This window comes from Aedes albopictus, chromosome 2 (genome assembly GCF_035046485.1).
Source record: "Aedes albopictus strain Foshan chromosome 2, AalbF5, whole genome shotgun sequence".
In the NCBI taxonomy this organism is placed as follows: Eukaryota; Metazoa; Arthropoda; class Insecta; order Diptera; family Culicidae; genus Aedes; species Aedes albopictus.
Window position 1 is genome coordinate 45,886,967 of NC_085137.1, and position 15,801 is coordinate 45,902,767.

Below are 15,801 nucleotides of genomic sequence, written 5' to 3' on the forward strand. Positions count from 1 at the left end.
CGGAGAAAAAGGTAACGACGAAGTACTTCTTGACTCACGTATATTCTCACCACAGAGAGGTAGTGCTCCTGCTCTGTGGTGTTACGATATAGCTTACAACTAATTATATATGGGATGCGACAGTATGAATAAAAGATAAATACAAATCAAATAAAATCGAGCCTTAAAAGTGGTATTTTAAAAAGGCCTTATTTACAAGCTTTTTTGATGATTTATCAAAAATTAACTAAACAATTGCTCTAGAAACCTTAATTTTAAACAGGAACTGCTGAGGATGATAACAAAACATTTTTGATTGAATATTCGCAATATTTGATGATATATTTCAGACATTCAGACTGAGTTTTAGCAGAAAAGTACCCAAAATACCAGCCACTGCCCAATTGATTCGGGACCCTATGAATGATTTCAAGATAGAATTATTATTCAAGTTTTTAAAGATTCTCTGGGAAATACTGAATGAAACGCATCACAGGAATATCTGACGATTTCCTATCCATATTGAAAAAAAAAAATCCTTAAGAGTTACGTTTGTTGTGAACAACAATAACTAATCCTCTTCTTATTTTCTCATTTCTTTCACAGAACAACTGTTTTAGCACAACTCCAACAAAAAAAATGAAATCCCTCTGCCTGATTGTGTTCGGCGTGGCCGCCCTGGCCGCCACCGTGTCCGCCCAGCAGCAAAAGTACACCGACAAGTTCGACAACATCAACGTGGACCAGGTGCTCAGTAACGATCGGATTCTGAACAACTACCTCAAGTGTTTGCTGGAGAAGGGACCCTGCACCCAGGAGGGTCGGGAACTGAAAAGTAAGTCTATCGGATCTATCGAAAGGAAAAAAATCTATCGCCTGGTTTCTGACTCCCGCCCATTGAGCGATTGGCTTTGTGTCGGCTGGAGTTGGAAAAGTACACTACTGTCCGGTTGGCGCGGTGCCGGTGGTGCGAATGGGATTAGTTGTTTCGAATGATTTCAAGCGGGATGGGAGACGACTTTTCTCTCTAAAATAAAAGCTCTCATTTTTGAGTAGCGCCCATGCCGCACAGGAACTGTGTTGGAAACACACATTTTTTTAAATTGCTCGCACGCTCACATTTTTGCAAAATATCAATATTTTTCGGTATTTGAAGGTGGTTTATAAACCCAGTGAGGTTGCCATGTCGAAATTATTGCAAAATACATGCTCATATGAGCGTACGAGCAATTATAAAAAAATGTGTGTTTCGAACACAGTCATGTGCGGCATGGATGTTTACTAAAAATGTGCAGGCCGAACACATTTTTAAGCGTAGCCGTTTTTGCGTGTTCCGTTTGAGTGCGGATGGAAAAAGAGGATTACGGAAATTTAACCTAGCACGAACTAAGTGCTACTGCAAGGTGTGAAAGGAGAGGATAGCACCAACTTTTGAATGCTCAGTTTGTTCGAGTGCTGTGAAAAGAAACTAGTTAAGAATCAGATTCGTTACGAATATTCCGTATCAAAAAAATAAAACATTAATACAGAAGGACTTAAAAGATCCCTCAGTCTCAGATTGTTACTTCACTCCAACCTCACCGAGAACAGCTCGCAGAAAACATGACTGACTGCGAGAAAGTCATCCCGTCGTGGCAGCGACCAACGACGTTCCTCTTTTCGCACCACACAAAGAGGAACGAAACATGATTTGCAATTCGAAGTGATTCTTGAAAGGTGGGATTAGGACCCGGTGGAAATGGTGTCTCGTCTGCTGGTGTAGAGCAAATATAAGCCATTCACTGGAGTGGGTAGGCAGACAGCACTCGGGAAGCTTTTTCCAACGAACTCGCGTGCGTCTGACAATCGATGAAATTAAAGTTCGTTAAAGAGGAATGGAATATTATGCTTCCAAAACGTTTTCCGTGCCGCAGTTCTTCAACTATAACTGTACATAATTTCTGTTTATGCAAAAAAGGCACAAGCAAAAGTGTACTACGCTTCAACAAGCAACGTTTTTACTCCTTTTTAATTCTTTTATTTATAGCGAAGCAGCGCTTGAATGCTTCCTTTTCAGTGTTTCTTGCAGGATTTTCTCTTCAGAGTGGTTTTTATCCTGTTCTTACATTTTTTTTCTACTGCTACCATAGAAATTCACTTTTCATGCAAATACCAGTGGTTGTGTTCATCTCGTCACTTAACGAGACTGACACCGACATTGAAGTCAATTTGTTTGAAATATTGATACAGACATTAAAAGATGTGTTCGGGAATTTCATTCTTTTAAATTATGTTGTTGGCGATAGTCCCCACGCGCTTAAAAGTAAGTCTATTTGCTCAGTGATTGATTACATATAAGAATTAAACAAAATGACTTGTTACTGGTATCTGTATCGTAAATTCTAGAACAAACTAAAAAATTGTAACCAGTTAGTTATAAGCACTAGTCATTTGTTATTTCTAATCAAATGCGTTTGAATTGTTTTACCAAAAAAAAAACTTTTAAAGATTCCTCCGGGAATTCTTTTATAACATATTCTTTCCCATGCTCTTCTTTAGAATTTTCTTCACGATTACCACAAGAAATTCCATTACAGGTTCCTCCAAGATTATCAAAGATTCCACCAGATATCTCTTTCTGTATTTCTATCTATGCGTTTCTTTGAAAATTTATCTAGAGCTTCCAACAGAGATTTTGTTCTTTTAGAATTTCACATGAAATTACTCGAAAGAATCATTGTGTAATTTTCTTTGTTGATTTACTTCAGGGATTATTTAGGAAAACATTTGTGCAATAATTTTTCCGGGAATATTATCAGAATTTCCACCAACAGTTTTTCTCTAGGATTTTTCTAAGATTTATTCTGAAAATTTATCAAGATATTTTCTCAAGAAATTCTCCAGGAATTCTTAAAAAGATTTTTCAAAAGATGCAATTACAAGAGAAAATTATGCACAGAGATTCGGAATTCTTTCAGAAATTTCTCTAGGACGTTTCTTCAGAAATTCAGATTTTTCCAAGAACTCTTTCTGAAATTATATTGGAAATTTCGCCAGAAATTGCTGAAAGTTTAACTCCAAATATACAGGGATTCTCCCAGGAAGTTATTTAGAAATTATTCTAGGGAATGAATGATTTTCTTAAAGTTTCTCCAGGCATTTCTTAGCATTTGTTCAGACCTGTCTTCAGGATTTTTTCAGTAATTATTCCGGTAATGCTTTAAGAATTTCTAAAAAGTTTCGCTCAGCAATTCGCGTAGATTTTACTTTAGAATTCATGCCCTGGCATTTTCAAGTATTTTTTTTATTGATTCTTTTATAAATATCTTTTTGAAGGTCTTCAGTTTTTTCCAGTTATTCTTTCAAAGATTCATTCAAAAAAAAAATAGTTTATTTTAATTTATCTATCTAACACAATCTCTCTAGGATTTCTTAAGATTTTTAGAGGAATTTTAGAAAACAATCGTGAATAAACTTTTGGAAAAATCTTTGTTGAAATTCGAGAAGACTTCCCTTTAAATTCTGATGAAGTCTCTGGAGATATTTTCGAAGGAATCCTTGAATGAACTGAAGAAAGAATTTCGAGGGAATTTCAGAAGCAATGTTCAGTGAAATCCGTGTAAAAATCTCAAAAATCTCAAGCAGAATATCTGGAGAAATATCAGGCAATTTTTTGAGAATTTCCTGCAGGAATACTTTGAAAAACTCGTCGAGAAACCTTTGTTTGAATTCCTGGAAATGTTAACTAGAAGTTTTAGAAAAAATTTTTAGAAATCCTTTACTTCATGAATTTTATCATTGAGTATTTTCTGAAATTACTTCTTGAGCAATCTGAGGACGTATTTCTAAAGATTTTTTTTTTTGTGGGAATAAGGTACACTGGGACAAGTTGAAACGGGAAGTTTTGAAATAGATTTCAATAAAATTTATCCTTTAGTAAAAGATTGTTTGAATCAAAAACTATGTGTTTTGGCAATCAAATTGTTTATCATCATTAGAAAACATCATGTTAGCCCGCTGTTTCAACTTGCCCCGGTGTACCTTATCAGGAGAAACGTCTAGATAAACTTCTGTTAAGATCGCTAGGAAAAATCTTGAGATATTTCTGGATGAATTCATGAAGAAATCTTTCTAATTAAGTTCCTCAAAGAATCCGTGGAGAAGTTCTAAGAGTTATACTGGATGGAAATGCAGCAGTCATTTCTGGGGAAACATATGGAGGAATATCGGAAGAAAATCCTGAAGGAATCTTCCGCAGTTATCTCTGGAGGAATTTCTGCTTGAATCACTGAAAGTAATAGTCCAAGATTATCTGGAAAAACTCCTGTAGGATCTACTAGATTAATCCCTGAAGAATTTCCACAATCCAACTACCTGTGATTGGACTCATTTTTGTGGGAAATATCAACGGAATTTCTAGGAGTAATTCCTGAACAAATATTCGGTGGATTCCTAAACCTTTGTAGGACGGTGGGGTCAATTTGATCCAAATAGGCTCGCTGAACGTACACTACACCATCGTGGTGCGGAAAACCCAACATCCTAGGAGGATTAAAGAACCTGATGGACATAATGCGACAGAAATTGAACAAATTCATTGAAATTTTCTATAGAATCTTCAGAGCTATTCCTGAGCAAATCTCTGGTTAATGTTTTGAAGAAATAAATTTCTTAACGAATCGCTAGAATATTTTCTGAAAAAAGAAATCACTTATGCAACGTCGTATACGATTTCTGGTTGTCTGGGAAATTATTATAAATTTAAAGCCGAATTCCTGAAGCAATTTCTGAAGATTTCATGGAGCAATTTTTAGATGGAATACAAGATTTTTCATATGAATGCTTGGACAATTTATGAAGAAATCTCATAAAGCATTGATCCGAAAGAATGTCCAGGGAAACTTCTAAAGGATTCCCCAGAAGAATGTCTGTTGAGATCATCGGAAGGAGTCTGTGGAAGCTTTTATAAAGTAACCTTGTGAAAATGTCTGGATGAATTCTGAACTTTTGATTGTCTGAAGAAAACGTTGTAAGCTCTTTTGAAGGAATCCGAGAATACGTGGATTAGTGAAATTATCTGTGGAGAAATTACTGATAGAACCCATAGAAATTTTGAAGGGAATTCTGAAGGAATTCGCAAACAATAAAGTTAATATCAGGCAAAAATTGTATTGTCATGTGAGCGCAAAAATGTCGTAGAACTTAAAGGCTTTTTCTTATATCTAGAAACGGGGAAGGAAAAATCTCTATTCCACAAAGGAGCATTTTTGCACCAATTCTGAAGCTCTGAGAATCACATAGTCAATCTCATAGAGCATAGGTTCCTAAACTTTTTGGGTGTGTGACCACCTTTTGCCAGTATACGTGCTTTCGGCGACCCACCATAGAAATTCCCTCATTTGTTGTCTGTTACAGTTAATTATTCAACTGTCCCTTGCGACCCCCTGGATGAAGGCCGGCGACCCTCCTGGGGGGTCGCGACCTACAGTTTGGGAAACCATGTCCTAGAGCGAAAGAATATTTTCAATTACATATTTTCATTAATAAAAATGCTCTTCATATTAGTATGGAAGAGCAAAGCTATATTTTGCTAGATTTATGAAGGCGTAGAAACGTCGAAACATTCTCATAGGCGATATTCTTACACACAGAGAAGGGCGGAAACAATCTCTTATTTTACTAAATAGACTGCTTTAAAAAGCAAATATTATTGAAACGATTCCAAGAGTAATTCCTGCTAAAATCTTAGAAAAAATCCTCTTGAAATTGCCCCAGAAATTCATCCTAGTCCTCCAATAATTTTGCTGTGATTTCTTCAGGGATTTCTCCAAAGATTGGTATAGATACTTCCACAAATCTCTACATGAATTCCTTAAGGAATGTTCACTAAGATTTCTCCAGGTATTTTTGTTTAGATTTTTAAGCATTTCCAGCTAGGATTTATCCAATATTAGCTTTAAGACGTCCCTGGAGGTATTTAAGGAGATCTTTGGAGAGATATTTAAAAGAATCACGAAGGGAACATCAGCAGGCATTTCTGGAAGATTCCATTGAGATACCTCTTGAAGAATCACAAGAAAAGTTTCTATAGAACTTCCAGCTGGTATTCTTCTTCTTCTTCTTCTATATGGCTCTACGTTCCCACTGGAACTTGGCCTGCCTCTCTCCAACTTAGTGTTCTTTGAGCACTTCCGCAGTTATTAATTGGAGGGTTTTCTTTGCCAGCCATTACATGAAATAGTATATTGTGAGGCAAGCACAATGATACACACTATGCCCAGGGAGTCGAGAAAATTTTCCCGACTGGAACGGGAACCGAACCCGCCGTCTCCGGATTGGCGATCCGTAGCCTTAACCACTAGACAAACTGGAGACCCCTTCCGGCAGGTATTCTAGTAAGAATTTAGAGAAGAATTCCTGAAGGAACCAACGGAGCAATCCTAAGAGGAATAACGGCGAGAATTTTTGCAGGAGTTCCTGGAGGAAGCAAGCCCTGGAGGCATATCCAAGGATTTTTTTTTAATTACAACGGGAACAGCTACTTTTTGTTTACTTTTTTCCACCAGTAACTTCGTGTAATGCAACGTGTGCGTACACGCAAAACCACTAAAGCAGGAACCACTACTCCTCAGAAATATCTACTGGGATTCTGCTTGGATTCCAAGATTTTTCCAAGTATTCGTCTAGAAACTCCTCCAAGACGGATATCTCTAGTACACTCATTGCACAATTATGGGTCACTCAAGGAACAATCATTTCATAATATGAATCGTTTTTCATACAAAAATAACACTTTCATTATTTTTATTTTATATTCTCTTTATTGAAACTCCTCTTTATTGTTTTATATAAAAATTTGCTTGTAAAATTCACTTAAGGCGGTGAAAATTACTAAAATATTGGTGAATAATGAAAACCACAATAATGGGTCATAATTGGCTGTGTAACAATTATGGGTCAATTTGTTGCCTATTATGGGTCACCAAGGATGGAAGAAAATCACCTCAAGCGATAAATGATACAAGATACGAATAATCCAAGATAGCCTTGTTCTTGCAGTAGCATGATGCCGACGCCTCATACCGTGCTCGTATCACAGAGATAATCAAAGCATCTGATGCACGCTTTATCGCGTGATGACCCGTTATCGGATCATGTTACAAGTCGTGATAAATTTTATTCATCACAATGTATGCACCCGTAAACCGCATTCATGATTCGAAATAATACATTCGTAATCATATCTGGAAATTAAAGCAGCAAGAACGCTGAAAAAGTGAATGAAATCTCGAATTTATCATTTCGACTTCATGATAACGATCGCATCGCGCCCCCACATGCCGAGCGAATCATTCTTCTCGGAACGCAGTTTGTTATGCCGCTTGACGACAAAATGTTATCGTTGTTGCTATGAACGCGCGATGCCGTTCAACCGCGACACATTCGAAATCTGATCATGATCACTAGATTTCCATCCTTGTGGGTCACTCAAGAGAAATCGGCTAAACAATAATGTTTTGTCTATTTTTTTCAATGAATGATCACTTATTCTCGATAGATCAACTATAGTAGAATCATAAACTGGTCTCAAACCTCTTAACGAAGCGTGTTTTCGCGGTTTGGAATCAATTTTTTAAAATTGGGACAAAATCCTCAACACAACCACCGATAAACGCCTAAAAGTATGCAATGCCCATGTACGCAGAACTGTCAATATTATGGCTGCACAAAAAGTGACCCATAATTGTGTGATTTTCGGTGTTGCTTGGCACAATAATGAGTCACTTAAATTTTGCCTGAAATAAGCTTTAATTAGCTGCAGTTACATGAATTTATACATTTAGAACGTAAATTATACCTTTATTCTGGTGACGATACCATTTTGCACTTGAAAATCACGCTTTTACAGAGCTTACGAAAGCAGCGCACGCAATTTCCGATATTCACAATAGAAGCGTTACTTTGACAGATGGTTTTGTGCCCAACAAAAAATATCGAAAATATGTATGTTTTGACGTATAAGCCCGTGTGCGATACGTATAGTGACACAAAATAAATCAACTTATCAACGAAAAATGATAATGAGTAACAAAAGCTTGCAATTAATTAGTATTTATCTATTAAAGTGAAAAGTGACTAATAATTGTGTGTGACCCATAATTGTGCAATGAGTGTAATTACAGAAAAAATCTTTTATGGTAGCAAGCATTTCTAGAGAAATTTAAGAAGGCATTACTGGAGACCTACTAGCAGGAATTTCTGGAGAAATTCCTAGAAGAATGGTAAGAAAGCTCTGGAGGAACCACAAGAGAAATTTTCGGATGAATTCCTGCAGAATCTTATAGAGGAGTCCATGAAATATTTCATGGATACAACAAGAATTTCGGAACGAATAATTTCAAGAAAATTTAAAGTGATTCTTGGAGCGGAAATTTATAGGGGAATCCCCCAGGAGTTCCTCAAGGTCAAGAAACTCCTGCGTTAGTTCCAACAAGAGTTTTTTCAAACATTTCTACAGAAAATTGTTTTAGTTGAGAAACAAGCTCAGCTGCTGTTTGGCTGTTAAGCCAGGAAGAAACAAAAGAGTATTTTGAACAAATTCCCCATAGTTGTCAATTTCCCCCCTGACGAAAGCCTTAGAATACAGCATGTCCCATGTAATCAAAAGTTCCGCTCTACATGACGAAATGCACTTTCAAGTTCCGCGAAGTTCAGATAAAGTTCCAAATGGAAATTTCTGGCTGCTTAAGAGCATAACAATGAGCCTTGCTGGAACTTCGCACACAAGTTCGGTCTAGGCTCATTGTTAGCCTCTTAAGCAGCTTGAAAGCTGCTTAAGATGCTACTCGTAGCTTTGTCGGAACTTTCAAGTTCATAGAACTTCATTTTAGTAACTTGTCGGACTAAAGATTTTTTTATTCTAGCAAAAAAACAGTTTATGCGAAAATTTGCATGGACATTAAAATTGAATTTACCAAATTAATTATTGAAATGAAAAAAAAAAAATGTGACGCCTACTGGATTCGAACCGGAAGCCGGTGCGTGAGAGTCCTACAGTCTACCCCAAAAACCACAATTATGATGAAATACAAGGTGGGGGAAATGACTTGAACCAATGCTTTGTCGACACCTAGATTTATAAACTTGTGCAGTAGCGTGGTTAACTTGATCATAACAAGTATCTACAACATGGCTGCGGTATGGCAGCAGGTTATTACACTGAAGGATCCGGTTCGAATCTTCTCCAGGATTGCATCATATGCAGTAAGGTTGGTTGGTCATGTTTCACGCACTATCAACAATTAACACAGGCTGTGGTGAATCTGGAAGTACATTTTTGTTTTTCATTCATTTTGAGAAAGTTTCATCATAAGCTGCTAAGAAGGCTAACAAGCTTCTTAGTGTGAACTTTCAAGTTCCGAAATTACTTAAAAATGAAGCTGCTTAGAAGGCTAAAGAGCATCCTCCAACAAGCTGCTTAGCTTATAAATTACCCTCTTATCCGAGCTTCTGGTTACTTGGGGTAACACCTTCGAATATTATGTCCGGTGTCCACATCCAGAAGTTCCCAAATATTCCTTAGTTGATTATCAAGGTTGTTCGATGTGGAAGATAAGAGTTTACATACAAAAGAATGATTTTTGTTGCGAATCAATAAGGAAGACACTCTCTTCCCTGAGGAAACCATGGTTTCCTAAATGGGAGTGGCCAATTCGGCCAAATATTCCACAAACAGTTTCCAGGGTTTAGTTGATTTTGTTGATTTTTCGGTGCTAGTCTTTTTACGGCTGGCTCGCAGGGCCTGACACCAACCCACTAACCCAGGGAGCTGGGCTTACCTTCCCGGAAGCTGCGGATTGTTTATGTTTCATGAAGTTTGATATATCCCAAGGTACATGAGCTACTCAAAATAACTGGGACAGGTAAAATATTCACTTATCAAAAAATGTTCATTTAGCTATAACGTTTCGAAAAGGGCATAAAATATTCTCATCATCTAGTTGTGTATCAGTGGTTCAATTTTTGAAAAGATTGGGCTATTCTACACAAAGTTATAAAGGTTCTAGGAAAAGGTATAATTATCCGATAGCCAACTTTGAGATGTTATATCTCCGAATGCAATGAAATTTTGATCATTTATGACCAGGGATGCCAGATAATTTTTAAAAAAATCTGTATCGGTATTTCCAAACATTTGTATCCCATACAAAATTTGGGTGAAAAATCTGTATCTTATACAAAAATAAAATAGCTCCTCTGGCTCTAAAAACTGTATTTCATATAAAACGAAATCTGTACGGATGCTCAAAATTCTGTATTATATCGATAAATCTGTATATATGGCATCCCTGTTATGACTTATATAATAAGCGTTTAAAAACATTTGACTAAACTTCAAATTCTTTACATGAAAAAAATTATAACGGTTAGATTAGTTTTCTTATATAACATTAATTTATCCAAAACTTCATTATCGTTTCAAAATTTGACATAGTAATTCGAGTTCATTTAAATTCCCTCTAATTGACTTGAACATATTTATATTTTGAAGGAAAGCATGAAATTGAAAAAGTAATGGGATGCATATGAAAAATAAATAAATTTACTGAAAAAACCATAGAATAAATGAAATCGCTATAACTTTTTTCTCCTATTAATAATTTGAAATTAAGTCAAATATTTTTCAAAGTTCATTATAATCGTCATAAATGATCAAAATTTCAATTCATTCGGTTCATTGAATCTGGAGATACAACAGCTCAAAATTGGATATCGAACAACTATACCCTTTTCTAGAATCTTTCTAACATCGTGTAAAATAGCCCGATCTTATCCAAAAATGGACCACTGATATAAACACAGTTGATGAATTTACAGTGAAAATTTGAGAATATTTGATGCCCTTTCCGAAAAGTTACAGCTAGTTGAACATTTTTTGAAAAGTGGAAATTTTACCTGTCCTAGTTATTTTGAGTATCCCCTATAGGTTCCAGAAACAATAGGTAATTGTCCTCTTCCTCGGAGAAAACAGGCTCCCGGAACGATCCTTAAAGTGACCATTATTGAGGCTCAACTTGAAGACTTTTTTCCACCTTCTATATGAAGTCACATCACTGTGCAATGGTCTCTCATTTAATATGCTCAGCACTTCCTAAGCAGTAAATGAACTAAAATTCACTGGTGTTAAATCAACTGCATGGTACAATCAACTATACAAATGATATTCTTTATTTTCCCGACGTTTCGAAATGGGGTTTGGGTCTTCCCCAGGAGGGTAATATTTGTGTCGTTAATTGTAGTATAGTCTAGGATATGCCGAAAAACTTTGCCGATGGCCGCAAAGTGATCCGACACTTGTGAAAAGAGTTATAAGGGGCTGTCCATTAATTACGTAAGGTATTTTTTGCGGTTTTTCGACACCCCCTCCCCCCTTGTAAGATTTTTTTGTATGAGAACCCAAACAGTTTTGTATGGCGCGTAAGATTTCTCAAACCCCCCCTCCCCCCATAAACCCTTACGTAGTTAATGGACGGCCCCTAACGTACAGATTGCCGGGTGGTGCCTAACATTTAACATGTAAAGAAATTACATCAATAATAAAATCTCAATTTTTGGCCTAAGTTACCAGGCGAATAACTTTTTTCACAAGCGTCGGATCACTTTGCGGTCTTCGGCATATCCTAGGCTAAACTTCAACGTAATTAGTCACGTGGTATTAGACAAAAGAATTCAACCTATGAATCAAATGCAAAAAAGTACGTTTTCCCATACTGACTTCCATACCAATTTCAATCGCAATGCGGAATACGGGGACGCAATCAATCGCTGCCAAATTTTGCACAGTTGTTTTGGACGCCAATACAGATTGAAAAATCTTTGTTCCGGGTTGACGCGACCAAATTTAAAGTTTCTCGATACAACGTTGACCCACTCTAATAAGTATAACTTCTCTGGATTACATGAACCAAATGAAATAAAAATTTCGGCTTTTGTTTTCAATATATTGATTTTTGGATTGACATTTGACACGACTAGAATATGTTCAAAGGGGAAAAGTTAGAACTCGTTAAATATTTCCTGAAAACTTCAATCATTTGTATGCTTTACAAATTTGTAACAAGCACTGCCTATTGACGGAATCATGTTTCAAATGGCCTATCATTTGCATGTACTGGGCCCACCAGACATCTCAGCCCAAAAACATCATATATTCCCTAAGAAATATCTTTAAAAAAATCCCGATACATATTCTAAATGGAACCTTGCCCAGAATATTTTCAAGAGTTTCATCTGGACTTTAGTAGAAAATTCTCAAAGATTTTCATTAATTTGAATAGTTGCTATAATTTGCTATGAAATTTGAAGAAATTGATCAAATGGTGACAAAACCGATAGAAAATCTTAAAAGGTTCTCTCTTCTTCTTCTTCTTCTTGGCGTAACGTCCTCACTGGGACAAAGCCTGCTTCTCAGCTTAGTGTTCTATGAGCACTTCCACAGTTATTAACTGAGAGCTTCCTCAGCCAATGACCATTTTGCATGTGTATATCGTGTGGCAGGCACGAAGATACTCTATGCCCAAGGAAGTCAAGGAAATTTCCTTTACGAAAAGATCCTGGACCGACCGGGAATCGAACCGGTTCAGATATAACAGCTCAAAGTTGGCTATTGGATAATTATACCTTTTTCAAGAATCTTCATAACTTCGTGGAGAATAGCCCGATCTCTTCCAAATTTGGACTACTGATACACAACTAGTTGACGTACTTACAGCAAAAATTTGAGAATATTCGATGCACTTTTCGAAAAATTACACTTAGTTGGACATTTTTTGAAAAGTGAAAATTTTGCCTGTCCCGATCATTTTGTCTATCCGCTGTAAATCATTCATTGATATATTTTTAAGGATTAAGGGGCAACCTGTGGCGATTTTTCTTTGAAAAAATGATTTTCCCCAAAGTAAATCGTAGGGTATGTGTGCCATCAGTAATCTCATGCTCCCATTTTCATCCTATTTGAAAACAAGCGAATACGGCACCGATTGATTCCGTTCTTTTTGTTTTCATGCGTGCTCACTTACAACAAAAAATACAAAAAAATAAGAAACAAAATAAATAGTGCTTTAATCCTTTGTTTTTCGTAGGATGAAAATGGGAACCAATAACCTATGAAACCTAAAACGGCTGGCGCTTAAATATGGTTCCTTATTCGATCGAGCTGAAATCTTGCACAGTTAATATGGAGCCAAAATGGATCCCAAAAAGTGTATACACGAGGGAAATGTATTTTTCTGTCCCACCCAAGTGTATATTCTGTGCATAATACGTGAAGTGACATTAGGTATAGTTGGTATCATTTCTTCAGCGATTCCTTGCCTGAACTTTCCACGTGTCGAGATGGGTCAAGAAATTCCTTGCGATCTGCAAGAAATCGATACATAACCCAATTCTTCATAACCACCTGCGAAACCATTTTTCATCCCCTTAGTGGTACATTTCCATAAAACTTATTTCGCACTGATATCAAAGTCTAACCATCATCTTTTCGTTTTCTTCCCACCATCTTCAGAAACCCTCCCGGACGCCCTGCGCACCAACTGCGAAAAGTGCAGCGAAAAGCAGCGAACCAACTCGCGCAAGGTGATCAGCCATCTGGAATCGAAGAAACCGGCCGAGTGGAAGAAACTGCTCGACAAGTACGACCCGGAGGGCATCTACAAGAGCAAGTTCGAGAAGCTCAACAAGCGAACCTAAGAGGGAGCACGTGGCAGCGGATCGGATCGGGATCGGATGGCACCTAAGATTTTTATAATGTGATATATAGATTTTGATCACTCGGATGCGGGTGCATGTTGGGTCGTCGGTGGGTGTCGTCGAGGGTCAACTACAGTAGCGAAGCAAAAGCAGCAAGCAGTTTTAGTAGCAGTATTTCAGCAAACAAGTATAGTTTGGAGGAGTCAAATGACGGCATTTTTCTGTTATTCGCCAATGACAAACTAAAATTCGGTACAACATAAACACGCAACGGTGTATCCACCTACGTTTTAACTAGTGTAATTTTCCATAAGGTTAAGAAAGATTTTAGGTAGAATCGGCTGTTGAAAGCACACAAAGAATAAACAAGACGAAAGTTTAAAGTAAATGTGTGTTGTTACGGATCCGAAAGACCAAATCAAATGTCTATTTTACACATTATTGGGCGGTTGCAAATCGCGAAAGTAATCAACTAAGTTTTTAAAATATTTGAAAAGTATTCTATTACTCCAATAGTAGATAAACAAGAATCAGCAGAATGGCAGATATGCAAAAAAAAATCAGCAAAAGCATGTAGTGGTTTTCTGTGATACAAAATGCAAACGTTAAATTTGAACAAATATACTCAGTTAATAACTGTAGAAATGTTCATAGAACACTAAGCTTCGAAGCAGACTTTACCCCATTTATGATATCATGCCAGAAGAAAGCAGTGGGAAAAAGTCAATTCCTATTAATTTTAGGCGGGTGCATCTTCCGCAAATTTCACAACCAAACGGAAGATCTCCATTATACTGAAGACGGCATATTTGTATATATGTAATACATGTATAGATTTCAATTAATTGTAGCTGTTGCAGTATTTTCAACAGAATTCTTACCATTTCAATTTCGACATGGTTTACAATTTTCCACCAACGCATCCCACTTACATGTAATCCAGGAATTCGACTTGCCTGAAGCTAGTACATCAATAGAGTCAGCATTCGCACTTCCGGGATGCATATCATGTTAACTGCTGCACTTTGTGTTTGGGAGGATGCTACCATTTCATTTCCACGGATGCACATATCCGGTAGGCAGGCAGGCAGGCAACAGCAGCAGACAACAAGCGAGAGCTTCGTTGGAAGAATGCTATTCCTGCATGTTCAAGGAATGCTTTTTGATACGGATGTTTTCTCATTTTCCTGACGTTCCTCTTTCGAGGAATGTCGAAACTATGGGTGTTACCAGCTGGTGGCGGGGTTTGCAATACTGTTACTGCATTTTATTTACATATCCGTCTGCATGTCTAAAACTGCATCCGTATAGCTGATGGAAGAAAACCATACGAGACAAATATGATGCTTTCTGTGGAAATAACTGTTGATTTCAATGAGTGCCACAATCCAACTACTTTTAGAATAATCCAAAAGTTTCCGGAAACCCTGAGGCTTTGCGTCGTTGTTATTCTGCAACTAAACGATATTTCTTCGTAATCCAATAAGGTATATAATGACTTTTGCAACTTTGTTAGTAAGAGCGGACCTGGTATGGTGATTAGAACACAAGACTATCACGCCGAGGACCTGGGATCGAATCCCACTCCCGACACACTCACTAAAAAATGTGGGTTCTTCCTTCAGAAGGAAAGTAAAGCGTGGGTCCCGAGATGAACTAGCCTAGGGTTAAAAGTCTCGTTAATAAAGACATAAAAAAAACTTTGTTAGTGTGATACCATTTTAAAATCCTCCTGCCATAACAAAATCATGACGATGAAGCATTTTCACGATTCAGCTAAACTACTTAACTTCTACTTATTAAAAAACATCTTATCGTAATGATAGTTCAGAATTTTTTAAATTAATTACCTTACCGATCAGACTCAGGCCTGATTGTCCTCTGCTGTGCGTTCCGCACTCTGCGAAGTGTCCGCAAATCCTCCTCCACTTGCTCGACCCACCTAGCTCGCAGCGCACTACGTCTTCTTGCACCGGTCGAATGACTCTCGAGAACCATTTTAGTCGGGTTGCTATCCGACATTCTGATGACGTGACCCGCCCACCGTAGCCTCCCGATTTTCGCGGTATGGACGATGGTTGGTTCTCTCAG

The 15,801-nt window shown here is 37.3% G+C and overlaps 1 protein-coding gene across 2 annotated transcripts in view; it reads left to right on the plus strand.

The window, feature by feature from the left end:
• Nucleotides 1–14,098, plus strand: part of LOC109421493 (ejaculatory bulb-specific protein 3) — a 49,706-nt gene extending 35,608 nt beyond the window's left edge. For both annotated transcript variants that reach the window (XM_029870959.2, XM_029870960.2), the window contains exons 2-3: nucleotides 586–814; nucleotides 13,526–14,098. In XM_029870959.2, the coding sequence (XP_029726819.1) occupies nucleotides 619–814; nucleotides 13,526–13,710 (381 nt within the window). In that variant the 5' untranslated portion in view covers nucleotides 586–618 and the 3' untranslated portion in view covers nucleotides 13,711–14,098. The remainder of the gene's footprint in view (nucleotides 1–585; nucleotides 815–13,525) is intronic.
• Nucleotides 14,099–15,801: the final 1,703 nt, after the last annotated feature.